This window comes from Rhinatrema bivittatum, chromosome 3 (assembly GCF_901001135.1).
Source record: "Rhinatrema bivittatum chromosome 3, aRhiBiv1.1, whole genome shotgun sequence".
NCBI classification, from domain to species: domain Eukaryota; kingdom Metazoa; phylum Chordata; class Amphibia; order Gymnophiona; family Rhinatrematidae; genus Rhinatrema; species Rhinatrema bivittatum.
In genome coordinates, this window is record NC_042617.1 from 566,330,507 (window position 1) to 566,345,248 (window position 14,742).

At 45.0% G+C, this 14,742-nt stretch overlaps 1 protein-coding gene across 5 annotated transcripts in view; it reads left to right on the forward strand.

Moving 5' to 3' along the window:
• The window catches only part of PHACTR2 (phosphatase and actin regulator 2), a 323,702-nt gene that overhangs the window by 245,510 nt on the left and 63,450 nt on the right, over nucleotides 1–14,742 (forward strand). For 4 of the 5 annotated variants that reach the window (XM_029596521.1, XM_029596522.1, XM_029596519.1 and 1 more), the window contains 2 exons: nucleotides 3,637–3,843; nucleotides 4,072–4,257. In XM_029596521.1, the coding sequence (XP_029452381.1) occupies nucleotides 3,637–3,843; nucleotides 4,072–4,257 (393 nt within the window). The remainder of the gene's footprint in view (nucleotides 1–3,636; nucleotides 3,844–4,071; nucleotides 4,258–14,742) is intronic. The other variant, XM_029596523.1, reaches the window with a different exon arrangement.

Below are 14,742 nucleotides of genomic sequence, written 5' to 3' on the forward strand. Positions count from 1 at the left end.
CACTGGTTTTGGATTCACCTGTCTGTAGGCTAAGAGAGGAGAAATTGTTACTTACCTGATAATTTCCTTTTCTTTAGTACAGATAGATGATTCCAACTTCCCACCCTTGGCTGCCGAATGGTTTTGCTGTGGTCCTCCTGCGTGGCTGTGTGTTTCAGGGAGTACTGATAAGTGTCCAACCAGTCCCTAGACTAGTGTTGTTATTCTCTTTCTCTGAGCTCAGTGTTTTCCTGTTGGCTGAGTGCTGGAATGGTTCTCTGTTAATCATCAAGTTTTGTTAGTTTGTCCACAGTTGGCTTTTGCAGAGAATACTGGTGGGCTGATGTCACTGCAGGGGTATATATACTGTGATGTCAGCTTTGCTCTGTCTCCATCTGCTGGTAGAAGTGATTAACCCACTGGTTTTGGATTCACCTGTCTGTACTAAAGAAAAGGGAAATTATCAGATAAGTAGTAGTTTCTCCTTTGAAAGCCAGAGTCTTGCTTGATAGAATTTTTGGACCTGCGACTTAAGCAGAGTCAACTTGTTTAATCTGATCCTGCCAGGCAGGCCCTCGGGGTGATTCAGAATGACGCAAGGGATGAAAGCACAGGATAACTAACCAGGAGATGGACTGAAGCCTCTGATGTGCATGACATGCACCCACATCCCATTCGTTATGCACCAGGAAGGCAGGATTGGCCATTCTGGTTGGCCAGCTTGGCCCTTTTTAGTGCATAAATATCTAATACATCAGCTGAGTGAAAGGTCTGAGTCATCCTCGCAAGATTTTTTTTGTTTAAATAGTGTTCCTGCCGTTTAGTTAGCATTATCAGTGGGTTGCCCTTTTAGACAGAACACTAAGTTTCCTTGGTAACCTTAGCAGTTCCTAACATTTGGTTGCATAAGCAGCTCTCGCAGAAGACCATCTGTTATGAAGTATAATATTATGTAAGTCGGATTCTGCGTGGGGGGGGGAATGGATATTTCCCCTCCATGCAAAACTTAAAATTGAGAACGTTGTCTGCCAAGTCCCTCTCTCCCTCCCTCCCCCATTCATGTGTTTTGATTGATAAGTTGTTATAGTCACGTTGTGATTTCAGAGTTACACAGTCCTCTCTAGCACGCTCCATCCCTGCCTCTCCGAGATCTCAGTCCTAGGTAGCACTCTTCAGGTAGTGTCAGGGTAGGTCTCCTTGGACCGTGATGGGAGCAGTCAGATGGTGTGACCAGCGTCTCTGGGGATGCAAGCAAAAGCAGCACAGATTATTTTGCACCACAGAATAGTTATATTCCATGTCTAGCACCTGTGCGTTGGTTGTCTCATCGCTTAACAAAATGTGGCTGCTGCTGCTGCTCCGGTCTTTGAGAACAGAATGGAGTGTAAAATAAAGCATGATCCTGTTTTGCTTTGGGTTTTTTTTTTGTTTTTTTTTAGCAAGAGGAATATCTGTGATGTGATCTCATTTATAAAGGCCATCAAATAGTGTCACACCGATGAGAAAAGTGCTCTGCTGCAGCGCATGACCCAGGGCTCTGTTGTTAGATCTGCAGAAAATGTGCCAGTCGCACGTTCATTTGTAAAGCATTGCTCTTGTCGCAGCAAGCAACCTTAAGAACGGGTTTGGTTGAATTTGCATGCTTAATGGTGCATGGAAGGCCAAATGTTGTATTTAGAATGCAAACGCTTTGTACTGATAAAAGCTCCATGAAATAATATTCAGCTGGCAGGCCCAGCGGCATCCAGTATTCAGTATCGACAGCCTTGTGGTAGGGAAAAAGAGACTTGAAAGCAGTGCCATGGTAATGCTAGAGAAATGAGCAGCAGTAGGAAAGCTTTCGTGACTTGCTATGTGGCATCTTTTTGAAATGAGGCTATTAGCTGCTCACTCTACTGATTAAAATGAGTTCAGTTTATATCCTTAAACATTTAGGAGGTAATTTTATATAACATTGCTCGTAAAAAAATGTCAGCAAATACACACGTTAGTTGCACCGGTTTTCAAAGCCGGCTTAACTGCCCACGTCTCTCATTAACATTTCTGTGCACACTTTTTAAAAAGCAAAGGTGTAGGCTCAAGGCCAAACCCCTTCCCCTGCAGGAACATTGCCGCTCAGCAAGGGGTAAACATGCAGACGTTTATCCGACGAGCAGTTTTGTAAACGGCCATTTCTGTGCGCACGGCACTTTTACCCGCAGAAGTCCATGTGAAAATTACCCTTCCTATTAATGCCGCATTTAAAAACAAACCCCGTAAAGCCTCTGAATAGCTTGACAGCTCTTTCGTAATCTGACATCGGGCACGGATGCAAGCTCCTTAGAGAATCCTCCTAAGCAGTGCCTGGCCACTTATAGCTACAGCGGGCCACTTTTATCGGGCACAGGTTGCTGCTCTTGAGAGAGCGTTACTGGCTGTATGGCTGACTGTCCCTGAGCTCAGAGCGCCAGCAGAGATGGGAAAAGGGGAAGGGAAGGCTGATTGGGCTCATCAAATCAGCTTGGGTTGTCAGGCATTCTCCGTCTGAAGACTTAGAAATAAAGGTCAACAAACAAATGGTAGGTGATATAATAATAATGTAATGTCCCTTATACGATGTATTGCACACCCGCTGAAAGACGTTCTGATGCATCCAGTATGTGACCTTTGTAGCCAGGTTCCCTTGATTTGTCAGGAAGTCTTAGGAATTGTGGTTGCCGTGTTAGTCTATTTGAATATGAAGAAATAAGGGTCAGCGGACAAGTTGTAGGTGATCTCTTATGGGACTAACTCGATACATCTGTGACTAGCTGTTTTTTTCATTGGCTTGATGAAGAAAGTATAGCTCTCCAAAGCCAGCCACAGATGTATTGAGTTAGTCCAATAAGAAGGAATCACCTACATCTTGTTTGCTGGCCCTTAACTTGTTACATAAGGGACATTATTATTATTGTAGTTGCTGTCATTTGTATAGCACTACCATGTGTATGTAGCACTTTACAGGGACACGAAAGAGGCAGTCCCTGCTCCTTGGAACTTACAGTCTAGTCAAGACAGCAAAAAAACAAACCCAAGAAACTTTGATTGTAGGTGCGATTCATTGAGGAAGAAGTAACATTAGTTGAGTAAAACTGCAAGGAGTGAGGCCTCGTAAGACTCTATATAAGAAGAACAGCCAGTGACATCTGTGCAATAAGACCACTTGCCCACATAGACCATAAAGTTTCTGGCTCAGAGCTGGTGTGAATGGACAAGTCTATGCTAAGAGCTTTGAACTGGCATGTGCAATAGAGAGCTGGCGCACCTCTGTCACAGAGCAGTATATGGAGCCATGCCCTAATGTCGTCATTATGGTTAGGCTGGGCAGTTCATTGTCATTGCTCCATTGCACTGGGAAGTCAGCAGCTCTGTACATGAGCTGTGGAGAAAAGCAGGAAAACTGGAAACAAAACGGTTTTGGAAAAGGAACAAAATAGGCTTGGTCAAGTTCTACCATACTATGCAGCTCAGCAAAAGAGAACTCTTCTATCTAGTGTGAATAATCCAGAGGAACGCGCAGCCTCTGTTCTGGCATCCAAGGCTTCAGCAGTGCAGGAGAACGTATTGTGTGTGTGTTTTGTTGCATGTTGCATTGTGGTGTCCATGTCAGCAGGCCTCTTTTGTTCACTTTCTTTGTAGAGAGCACTGAGAGCTGTCCTGAAGCCCTACCAGCTCCCACTCTGTCTCAGCCCAGCCCCCAAAAAGCAGTCCCTTCTAAAAATGTAGTGTCTGCTTCCAGCCATAAGAAAGACGGTGCCCCCAGTAAAAAAACCGCCAAGGGTGCTGTTAAGCAGCCTCCTGTCCCTCCTCCTAAGTCAACAAAACGAGGTGGGACTCGAGAAGCCGGTGAGTACACACCAGGCCGCTGAGGGAGGGGGGGGGGGGTGCTGCATGGAATTTGGGGTGCTGGTTTTGGGGCTCGTTTGCCTGTGCTTCTTTAATAGCTCTGTGTTTCCTTGAGAATAGTTAAGATACTCTGGCAAAAACAAAAGCTGTTGTCTGGTTTGCTGTTTGTCGCCATGTGTTGTAGTCCTTGCTAAGAGCCATCTCCGTTCCCTTTCTTTTTCTTTATAGAGACCACCGAAAACTGCCCAGGAGTGGCGACGTCCCAGCCTAAAACCAAAAAAGTTGCCATGTCTTCTAAAAATGTTTCTGCCACTGGCCATAAGAAGGATGACTCAACCGCTAAAAAGATCCCCAAGGGGGGTAGCAAGCAGCCCCCGGCCCCTCCACCTAAGCCAACAAACCGCGGAGCGACCGGTGAGTAACCTAGATGTGTCACTTGGGTCCTGTGTTGCTTGCTTTTGTCTTACGTCACAGCCTTTCATAATGTTGGGTTGGTACCCGTTTACTTCCCTGAGCTCCCGGGGTAACGCTGGATGCACTGAATTCACCTAAGGCTTGCAAGAGATGTTTCTAGTTCTAAATATAAGCAAAACAGTAAGATTTCGGGTTCTCTTGGCATTTACTTGTCATGCATAGCCCACAATTCTGTACTTCACACGAGTGCTAGCGAAGAGGGTTATATTCAAAAGATTTCTGCAGTTAAAATTGGCTTTTAACCACAGAAATCTAAGCAGTTGAAAATTTTCCCATCCCATTTCGGCTGCTGCAGAGATTTAAGCCAGAACAAAAAAAACAAAAGGGCCATGTTTGGCTGTACCTGGGACGGAGGTTTTCATATTTACTGGGAGATGCTTCAAGCCGCAGTAAGGTTCTAATACACATTAAACGGCGTATATCGTGCAATTATACTCTTATTTATCACCCGATATAGCCCTAGCACGGCGGTGTCATGCGAAAATTGTGATATTTTGCATGGCCCTGCTCAGATTCTCTCCCCTATTACAATGAACTGCTTTGCATTTGATTTGCATGCATGAATGTTGCAAATCTATGCAAAGCAGCTCATTAATAGGCAATTTCATGTTAATGATTTATTGCGGCTGACTTGGAAAGTGGTCAGCCGCGATAAATTAGCAAGATTTTCTGCAGAATTGTTAACTCTAATGTTGGAACCCCAGGACCCTAATGCTGGTCCCGAGGCTCTCGTGTTAGATTTAAAGGGCCAATGCCAAAAAAAAAAAAAAGGTGCCTGAAAATAGAAAAAGTGTAACAGGGGGGTCAAGACTGACCCTCCAGCTCACGCCAGGGTCACCACTTCAGGCAGACCTAACACCCAAAAAGTTTAAAAAAAATTAAGTCCTCGCACGACGACGGCCTTCCTCCCCCAACCCCATCAAAAAAGAACAAAGACCCTGCACCCTTCATTTCCAAATACATAAGTTTGCGATATCTCCCACCCCAATGTATCAACAAAATGGTTGGGGTATAAGGCCCCCCATGCCTCCCCCGTCCCGCAGATGTACAAACAATCATTGGTTTTCAGTGGGAACCTCCCAGAGCCCCAATCCTTAAAAACTGGAAGAGGAGTCCCACGATGAGGCCCTGGGCCCAGTCAGTGCCATTTTTCAAAATGGTGCCACCCTGACCTTGCTCCAGTCACATGGATGGGCCAAGGTCTGGGGATTGGAGTTTGGCCACATGGTCTAGGTCCAATCCCAGGACTTTGCTCCAGTCATGTGGCTGAGGCAAGGTCAGGTGAGCGCCATTTTGAAATAAAGTCATGAAATCATTACTTTTTTTTTACACTTTTGAGCAAGGCAGCCCCAGGTTGAGCAGGAGGTCAGCCTTGACCTCCACTCAACTTGTTCTTTTTCGGGCACTTTTTTTAGGCAGTTGGCCCTTTAAGGCAATGGCGGACCCTTGAAATTGGGGCCGCCATCGCACCTAAAGGACTGCTAGTTTAGAGTTGTTTTCCTCTTGAGTCAATAACTCGCCATACAGCCACAATGCTTTTTCATTGGAGGGGCCCAGTATCATGACAACACCTTCTGTGACAGTGGGAACCCTCCCTCAAAAAAAAAAATGCTAGTGCATCTAGGCCTTAGTCGGTTTGTGTGATATTCAGCATTAACCGGATAAATGGGTTCACCTGGGGATGGTAACTTTTAAACAGCCGCGCGGGCACACATGTACACATATGTGCCGGCTCATGTCAATGGACGTGGCCATTTTATAACATACACGCATATATGTGCACATGGTATAAAATAGTCTGTACACATAGGAGCTCATGTGCACGCAAATGCTGCCCCTACCATGCAGGCCTGGCATGACCAGGTGTGCATGCCGTGCATTTGCACGGGGCAGCACATCTGGAACGGGGCAGCGGCAGCAGGAGAGGATGCAGGGCCACCGGCCGTACTCAACTCGCCGGCGACCAAAAAAAAAAAAAAAAAGGCCGCAAAAAGAGAGGCAGGCCGCTGGCAGAGCTCAACCCACCAGCGGCCAAAAGTAAGGAAAAGCCATGGCAGTTTTACCTTTTAGCTGGGCGCACGCATTCACAGCTTTCCACCCCACCCCACCCCACTCCCACCCCTAAGCGCAGAAAGGCAGGAATGGCTGAACTGAAGGAAAGACTAGCCCGAGGGGCCGTGGTGGAGCTTATCCCACTACAACCCGACGTGAACTGGAGGCCGGAGGTGGTTGTATTGAAGCCCATGAACATCTCATCGTGGCCTGGAGAAAGGAGACCACGTGTGTGTGTGTGAACTATGTGTCTTGTGAGAGCTTGTGTGTGTCTGTGTCAGAGCTTGAGTGTCTACCTGTGTCAGAGCTTGTGTTCATGTGTATGTGTTTGTGTCTGTGTCAGAGCTTATGTGTGTGTCTGTGTCAGAGCTTGTGTTCATGTGTATGTGTTTGTGTCTGTGTCAGAGCTTATGTGTGTGTCTGTGTCAGAGCTTGTGTTCATGTGTATGTGTTTGTGTCTGTGTCAGAGCTTATGTGTGTGTCTGTGTCAGAGCTTGTGTTCATGTGTATGTGTTTGTGTCTGTGTCAGAGCTTATGTGTGTGTCTGTGTCAGAGCTTGTGTTCATGTGTATGTTTGTGTGTCTGTGTTAGAGATTGAGTGTGTGTCTGGGTCAGAGCTTGGGGGTCATGTGTATGTGTCTGTGTAAAGGTTTGTGTGTGGGTCTGAGTCTGTGTGAGAACCTGTGTGCGAGTGCTTGTGTGCATGTGTGTGTGTATATGTGTGCTTGTGAGAGCCTATGTGTCAAATATAGGTTCTCACAGACATGTGCCTGTGAGGGAGAGAGAGCGAGTGTGTATGAGAGCATAGGCATGTATATATGTATTTTGTGTGTGTGTGAAGATAAAATTTGTTTAGGCCTACCTCCCCCAATCCATGAAAATTCTAGGGTGAATGGAAATCAAAGGATTCCAGGTTTGAGAGCAGGAGATTTTTTAATGCTTATTAGTTTTAATTATTGGGTCTTAATTTGATATTTCTGCTGTTCTGAAATATTTTACTGTTTTTTGGGGGAAATATTAGAACATATTTTAATTATTGGATTTTTTTTATTCATCAGATGTTCTGAGATATTTTATTGGTGTTTGGGAAATTTTGGATATTCTGTTTGTTTAACTTGTTTGAAATAGTTAACTCTGAAAGTCTTACCGGGAGCGAGCCGTGCAACTCTGCAGGTTTAACGGGCCGAGGGACTGTGTGCTGGTAGCCCCGGAATATCAGCCTCTTGTGTCACTCCCCATGACGTCATCAACATCAGCTTGTAACTATTTAAACGAAGAGGCAGCAGTGCACAGTCGCTTGCTTGCCAAAGGGGCGCGCGCCTCTTGGTAAGAATTTGGACAGTTCCTGCTCCTCTCCTAGGGATGGGAAGGAAAAGGAAAGCTAGAGTCATCACGTCCATGCCTGCAGCGGGCGGGGTGAAAGGACAATCATTTGACCCAAAGAGTAAGTCAACCACTGAGAGAGTCTATACCCGAAATTTCTTTTTCATTCATGAGAGGCTTCTAGGAAAAGTAAAAAGTCATGGGATAGGTGGCGATGTCCTTTCGTGGATTGCAAACTGGTTAAAAGACAGGAAACAGAGAGTAGGATTAAATGGGCAATTTTCTCAGTGGAAGGGAGTGGGCAGTGGAGTGCCTCAGGGATCTGTACTGGGACCCTTACTTTTCAATATATTTATAAATGATCTGGAAAGAAATACGACAAGTGAGGTGATCAAGTTTGCAGATGATATAAAATTGTTCAGAGTAGTTAAATCACAAGCAGATTGTGATAAATTGCAGGAAGACCTTGTGAGGCTGGAAAATTGGGCATCTAAATGGCAGATGAAATTTAATGTGGATAAGTGCAAGGTGATGCATATAGGGAAAAATAACCTATGCTATAATTACACAATGTTGGGTTCCATATTAGGTGCTACAACCCAAGAAAGAGATCTAGGTGTCATAGTGGATAACACATTGAAATCGTCGGTGCAGTGTGCTGCGGCAGTCAAAAAAGCAAAGAGAATGTTGGGAATTATTAGGAAGGGAATGGTGAATAAAACGGAAAATATCATAATGACTCTATCGCTCCATGGTGAGACCGCACCTTGAATATTGTGTACAATTCTGGTCGCCGCATCTCAAAAAAGATATAATTGCGATGGAGAAGGTACAGAGAAGGGTTACCAAAATGATAAGGGGAATGGAACAACTCCCCTATGAGTAAAGACTAAAGAGGTTAGGACTTTTCAGCTTGGAGAAGAGACGACTGAGGGGGGATATGATAGAGGTGTTTAAAATCATGAGAGGTCTAGAACGGGTAGATGTGAATCGGTTATTTACTCTTTCGGATAGTAGAAAGACTAGGGGGCACTCCATGAAGTTAGCATGGGGCACATTTAAAACTAATCGGAGAAAGTTCTTTTTTACTCAACGCACAATTAAACTCTGGAATTTGTTGCCAGAGGATGTAGTTAGTGCAGTTAGTATAGCTGTGTTTAAAAAAGGATTGGATAGGTTCTTGGAGGAGAAGTCCATTACCTGCTATTAAGTTCACTTAGAGAATAGCCACTGCCATTAGCAATGGTTACATGGAATAGACTTAGTTTTTGGGTACTTGCCAGGTTCTTATGGCCTGGATTGGCCACTGTTGGAAACAGGATGCTGGGCTTGATGGACCCTTGGTCTGACCCAGTATGGCATTTTCTTATGTTCTTATGTTCTTAGGACTTCAGTTAGACCTGCCCAGAGCCAGTCCTCTCCTACCCCATCTGGACCTACTGGGAATGGTCCAGCAGCAAATAACCCTGGTCCAGTGGGGGCAATGCCTGCACCGTTTGCTATAGATACAGTTGGTTTCTGGTCTTCACAAACTGGGATTAATACCTCAGTTATCGAATGTGGCTCAAGGTCTCGTGCGACCTCCATGCCGTTAGAGGTGGGCATTGAAATTAATGAGCCTGAAAATGTCACCTTAGCCCATGTATGGAGAGCTGATACCAAGATGGAGAAATCATTGTCCCAATCAATATCCCAGTTTGGTAATTTTTCTGTGGAGACCAGGAAAACTCTTGAAAACTATGGATGTCATTTAATGCAGTTAACTCGTTATATCTGTCCAGTCATGTGGAACTTACATAGAAACAGAAATGACGGCAGAAAAAGACCAATCGGCTCATCCAGTCTGCCCAGCAAGCTCCCACACTTATTTTCCCATACTTATCTGTTTCACCAACCACCAAGTTCAGGGCCCTTGTTGGTAATTGTTTGATTCAAATTTCCTGCCACCCCCTGCCATTGATGCAGAGAGTAATTTTAGAGTTGCATCAAAGGTGAATTGTAAGGCTTAATGGTTAAGGGTAGTAACTGCCACATCAAGCAAGTTACCCGATGCTTGTTTACCCAGACTGTGTAGTTCAGTCCTTGTTGGTTGTTGCCTGAATGTAAATCCTGTTTTCCACTTTTCCCCCTGCCGTTGAAGCAGAGAGCAATGTTGGAGTTGCATTAACCGTGCAAAGGCTTATTGAGTAAGGGTAGTAATCACCAGGTAGTAGCCTCCATTCCAGGAAGCCATCCCCATGGCTCTTCTCTTCATTCCCATCCTCTAACCCAGAGCTTTCCAAACTGTGTGTCGGGACACATTAGTGTGTCGCCTGCAGTGTGCAGGTGTGTCGCGCAAGCCTGGTCAACTCTGATGCAAGTTTGGGCTTTTTTTTTTCTAGAGATTCACTTTTTTTTTTTCAGTTTATGGGTTGCTTATTATTGGGTGATTTTTGCTGTCAATCGCGTTTTTTGGGGGGGCTTGGTGGGTGGAACGAGCCCAGCCATCCTTGCATTGGCTGCTGCTGCCGATGAGGCCTGGCCATGAAGAGTACTGACTGCAAGCAGCAGTGTCTGGTGATCATGGAAGGGAGTGAAGCACTTAACTGGCAACAATCAAAAAGACGAGGTACATGAGTGTGGGGGCCAGACATGTGCTGGGGGGAGAGAGATGAGTGAGTGGTGGGCAAACGTGCTGGGGGGACAGACATGTGCTTGAGGGGGAGAGATATGAGTGTGTGGGGTACAGACATGTGCTGGGGGGAGAGAAATGAGTGTTTGGGGGTCAGACATGTGCTTGAGGGGGAGAGATATGAGTGTGTGGGGTACAGACATGTGCTGGGGGGAGGAGAGAGATGAGTGTGTGGGGGACAGACAATTTGTTTTATTATTGTTTCTCATAAATTATAACAATAACATGAATCTTGGAATATATATTTTTAATATAAATTTAAGGTTTTCATGAGATAGGTTGTGTCGTGAAACATTTTATTTATGTATATATTTAAGGAAACATACATAAATTGTCGAAATATGTTTCGTTCGTTTAACCTTTAACCTCTGGTTTACTAGTAGACTGAATTACCGTGTCCCGAAATTATGTTTGTCTAAAAAGTGTGTCACCAACATGAAAAGTTTGGAAAGCTCTGCTCTAACCTTTATGATTCCACTTTAATAAACTTCCTTTATTAAGGACACTTTGTTTATACATAAACATCTTGAAGGGTTGGAAAATGCGTTGAGGGGGAAAATTTTGCATTTTTGAACTTTCCAATATCTATATTGCTTCCAGCTAGTGAGCTATTTAAAAAATATGTGTGGGAAATTTTGAGTTTTCCTAGTGAAGATATATTAATTTCTAAAATGTATTATGTTCCTCAATTTAAGAAAGGAAAGCAAGGTGTTGATGAAGCTATGGATGTTTTGCCCTAATTTATCAACTTTTTTAGAGGCATCCATAGACGATATACAAACTAAGACCACTTTGATAGTTTCCTTTACTTTGCAGCAAGATAAAAATGTAGAACTCCAAAAATAGTTTAAAAATAAAAAAGTCTTCTTTTGTGGCCACAGAGTTCCAGTTTCCCTGATGTCTCCAGGAATACTCAACTCAGGAGGAAGCAGTTTTTGCAGTTGAGACAAACGGTGGTGGCCCTTGGCGCCACTTTTTTCCCTGAAATTTCCCTGTAAATATCTAATAACATTTCAGAAAAATAAGTTTATATTGTCTGACCCTGCCCATCTAGAAGTTTTTCTTGTGGATAAAGGTGGTTGATTGGGGACTTGGTAATAGCCTGGTACAGAAGATTTGATACTGGTACAAAATATTTTTTCTCTCCTATAATAGTGTAGGTATAGACTGAACTTTTATTTTTTTTTCCTTATTGGCTCTCATCTTTAAATGTAGACTGGACTTATTGGAATACTATGTAACTGTATTAGGTAGATATTTGCCTGTAAAATAGCCTATGTAGGCTTTTCTTGGTACTCCAATTTGGTTGCTTTTCTTTTATTTCATTGTTTATGAAACTTAAGAATTCAATAAAATGTAAATTTAAAAAAAAGAAATAGTTATTCTTTTTATTATTATGATTTTACTGTTATGATTGATGTTTTATATTTCTTGATTTTATTTTTTAATGTTTTATGAAGAATGGTAATGTTTCTGTTTTTCCATTGCTGCTCTACTTATAGAGGCTGGCTTGTTGTGGGTTCCAGTTCAGTTCTTCTCAGCAGGTTTCTATTTATACTTTCTGGTCTCTTTATTCTGTATTTGGCCAGGATTTGTCTGTGTTCTCTGTGTGTGACCAAGGTGAGGTATTCTGCTACCATATATTTTATCTGTAGGGATCTATAGTAATCTGCCGTGCTCTGTTTTCCTAATAGGAAGTGTATTGGTGTTCTAGGGCCTGGTGTATTATGTGCATTGTTACTTTTTCATAGATAAGATTGTTACTGATTGAGTGCTGGCAAATTAGGGTTGTTTTGGTATGGGAAGGTTACTATATTGTAATGGTAATTTCGTTTATTCATGGCTTTCTGAGGGCACATTAATTGTTCACACAGGGCAGCAAAAAAGCCAGCACCGGCCCTGTTACCGCGTAAGGGGGGGGGGGGATTTTAGTAGACACGCACACCGACACAATTACCAGCTTCCCCAGTTTATTCCCAGTTTTCCCAGGTAAAGGATAGGACTTTCTAACCCCCCTGGTTAATAAGCCTCCCTTTTACCCTGTTAGCCCCATCCCTTAAAACCCCGCTGACTAGCCCCGTTTTTTTTGTTTCATGAATTACACGCCATCCGTAGCAGATGTAAAGTTACGCGGTAGGGGACCCCAGCACGCGCTTGCGTGCACAAATGCGCGCCGGTTTCATTCAAAAATCCAGGAGCACCCACGCTCTGCCCCCTTTTTCATAGCCAAAGCCAGGGGATACGCGCCTTCTAAAATCTGCACCTACCCCTCCTGGCGTAAGGCTTTTAAAATTCGCCTTTTAAGTGCGGTCGCACAAACGGCTGCTCTAAGTCTCACCGCACGAGGTTTCCACGATTTGATGTCGTCGGATATTCAACTGCAGTTTTAGCCAGATAAGCTGCGACCTGAGTATTTAGACAGAGCTAAACCGGCCAGGAGCTCAGTCTCTCTTCCCTTATCTCCCTCGAGGTGTTCCGTAAGAGATGGATGGACTGTGCTCCTGCTCACCGCCTCTTGCCTACCCGAATCACCTTTTCCTCACAGGGAGAAGTCTGTTTTAAGGGCCCGCTCACACCTTAACCCCGTGGACCTCACTCCTTCGCACTGTGGGCCTGATCTGAGGTGCAGTTGCTGTCTCTTTCCAAGGTGACGGAAGAAGTCGAATCGGCCAGTCATCTTGACTGATGCATCATTTTGTGGCACGAAAATCTCTTAACGCTCGGGGGGGTTACCCGCTGGCAGCCGCTGTTTGGCGTGGTTCCTATGAGAACACTGCACTGCAGCCCTGAAACCGGTGGACAATCCAAGAGCAACCACATGAGGGGGGAAACTCCAGTCAGTGTCTTGTGCTGTTAAATCTGTCGTCTAACACATGTAACCGTATCACGGAGCTGCTTTTTTTTCTCCCACAATATGTCCTCCTCCGGCCTGCAGCCCAAAAGACGTGCACAGAGTATTCCTGTACGCAAAGCAAGGGAGAGCAGACTTTGCTTTCAAGAATTATTGCAGAGTTGTTACAGTTCTTACGCGAGCTGCCATTCAGTAACAGGGACGTGCCGTGGTCTGAAATGAAACAGGAACTGTCAGTGGCGTTTCCTATTTCATTTTGTTTTCAAACCTGAATAACGGGGAAAAAAACCAAAATGTTTGCTTTTTGTTTCATGCCCTGCCACTGCCATTAAGAAAAACATACAGGCCACCAATTTTAAACAACCCCCACCCCGGACTCTCCCTCGCCTCTCAAGGGACTCTTAGACTCTTTCACCCCTTAGGTTCCCCCAGACTCTCTCCCCCACACACTGAGGGCCCCACCGAACTTCCCCTTAACATACCTTTAAGTTAGGTCTCACTCGGGGGGCAGGGACCAATCCCCAGTTCCTCTTACCCTGCCAGTGCCATTTTTCATAACGGTGCCGGACTTTTGTAATTTTGTCATACAACAAAAAGGATGCCAGTGCCATTTTTCTGGTACAGTAAAATTTCGAAAGGCCAGTGCTATTATGAGAAATGGCGCCGGTGGGCAGGAGCAACTGAAGATACCTTGGGGGTACCCAGCTTTAAGGTGTGTGCTAAGGGGAAGTGCAGAGGGACTTAGGGGAGAAGGCCCTGGGGCACTATTTAAAAACAGCAACTGGGGTTTTAGTGCGCACTAATGTAAAATAGCAGGCAATAAAACCAAACCAAACAGAACAACTCTACTGTGATTGAACTGAGGCGTGAATCTGGCTGCTATTCAAAATTGTTTGCACCGGTAGTTTCTCAACCACCGGCCTGCGGACCGGCACCAGTCCCCAGCAGCACATCTGCCGGCCCACGATGCAACAGCGGTTGCAGCAGGCAGCAAAGACCTGCCCTGCACTCTGCACCACAGCCAGCCAGGGACTTTCCCTAAACCTTATCCCCTCGCCTTGCCCCACAGGCTTTCTTTTTCTGGTTGGGGGGGGGGGGGGTCACTCTGGGAGGGAAGCAGCTGCAACCGAATATTAATAAGGTGGCATGAGACTGAGTCAGCAAGGCCACCGTGGAGCCTGAGAGCCGAGTAGATGCTGACTCAGCCTCTCGCCAGCTCATTAACATTCAGCTGCAGTTCCTCCCCTCCCAGTTCGGGCCTTTTGGGAAAAAAAAAGGTCCAGGTGGCGGAGGTATTAATTGTAGTAGTGTTGCTGATTGACAGGGAGGGAAGGTGAGGGAGGCTGACTGGAGGGAGGGAAAAAGAGAAGGATTTTTTTCACCTTTTTTCTAAATAACCAACTGGTGGATGACTGGACGGGGGAGGGAAATGAGAGAGGGAGGAATTTATTTTTCAGTGATCGATTGGTGGCTGGCTAGGAGTAAGGGGGAGGTATTTCTTTTCTGAGGACAATATGGTTGGCTGGGA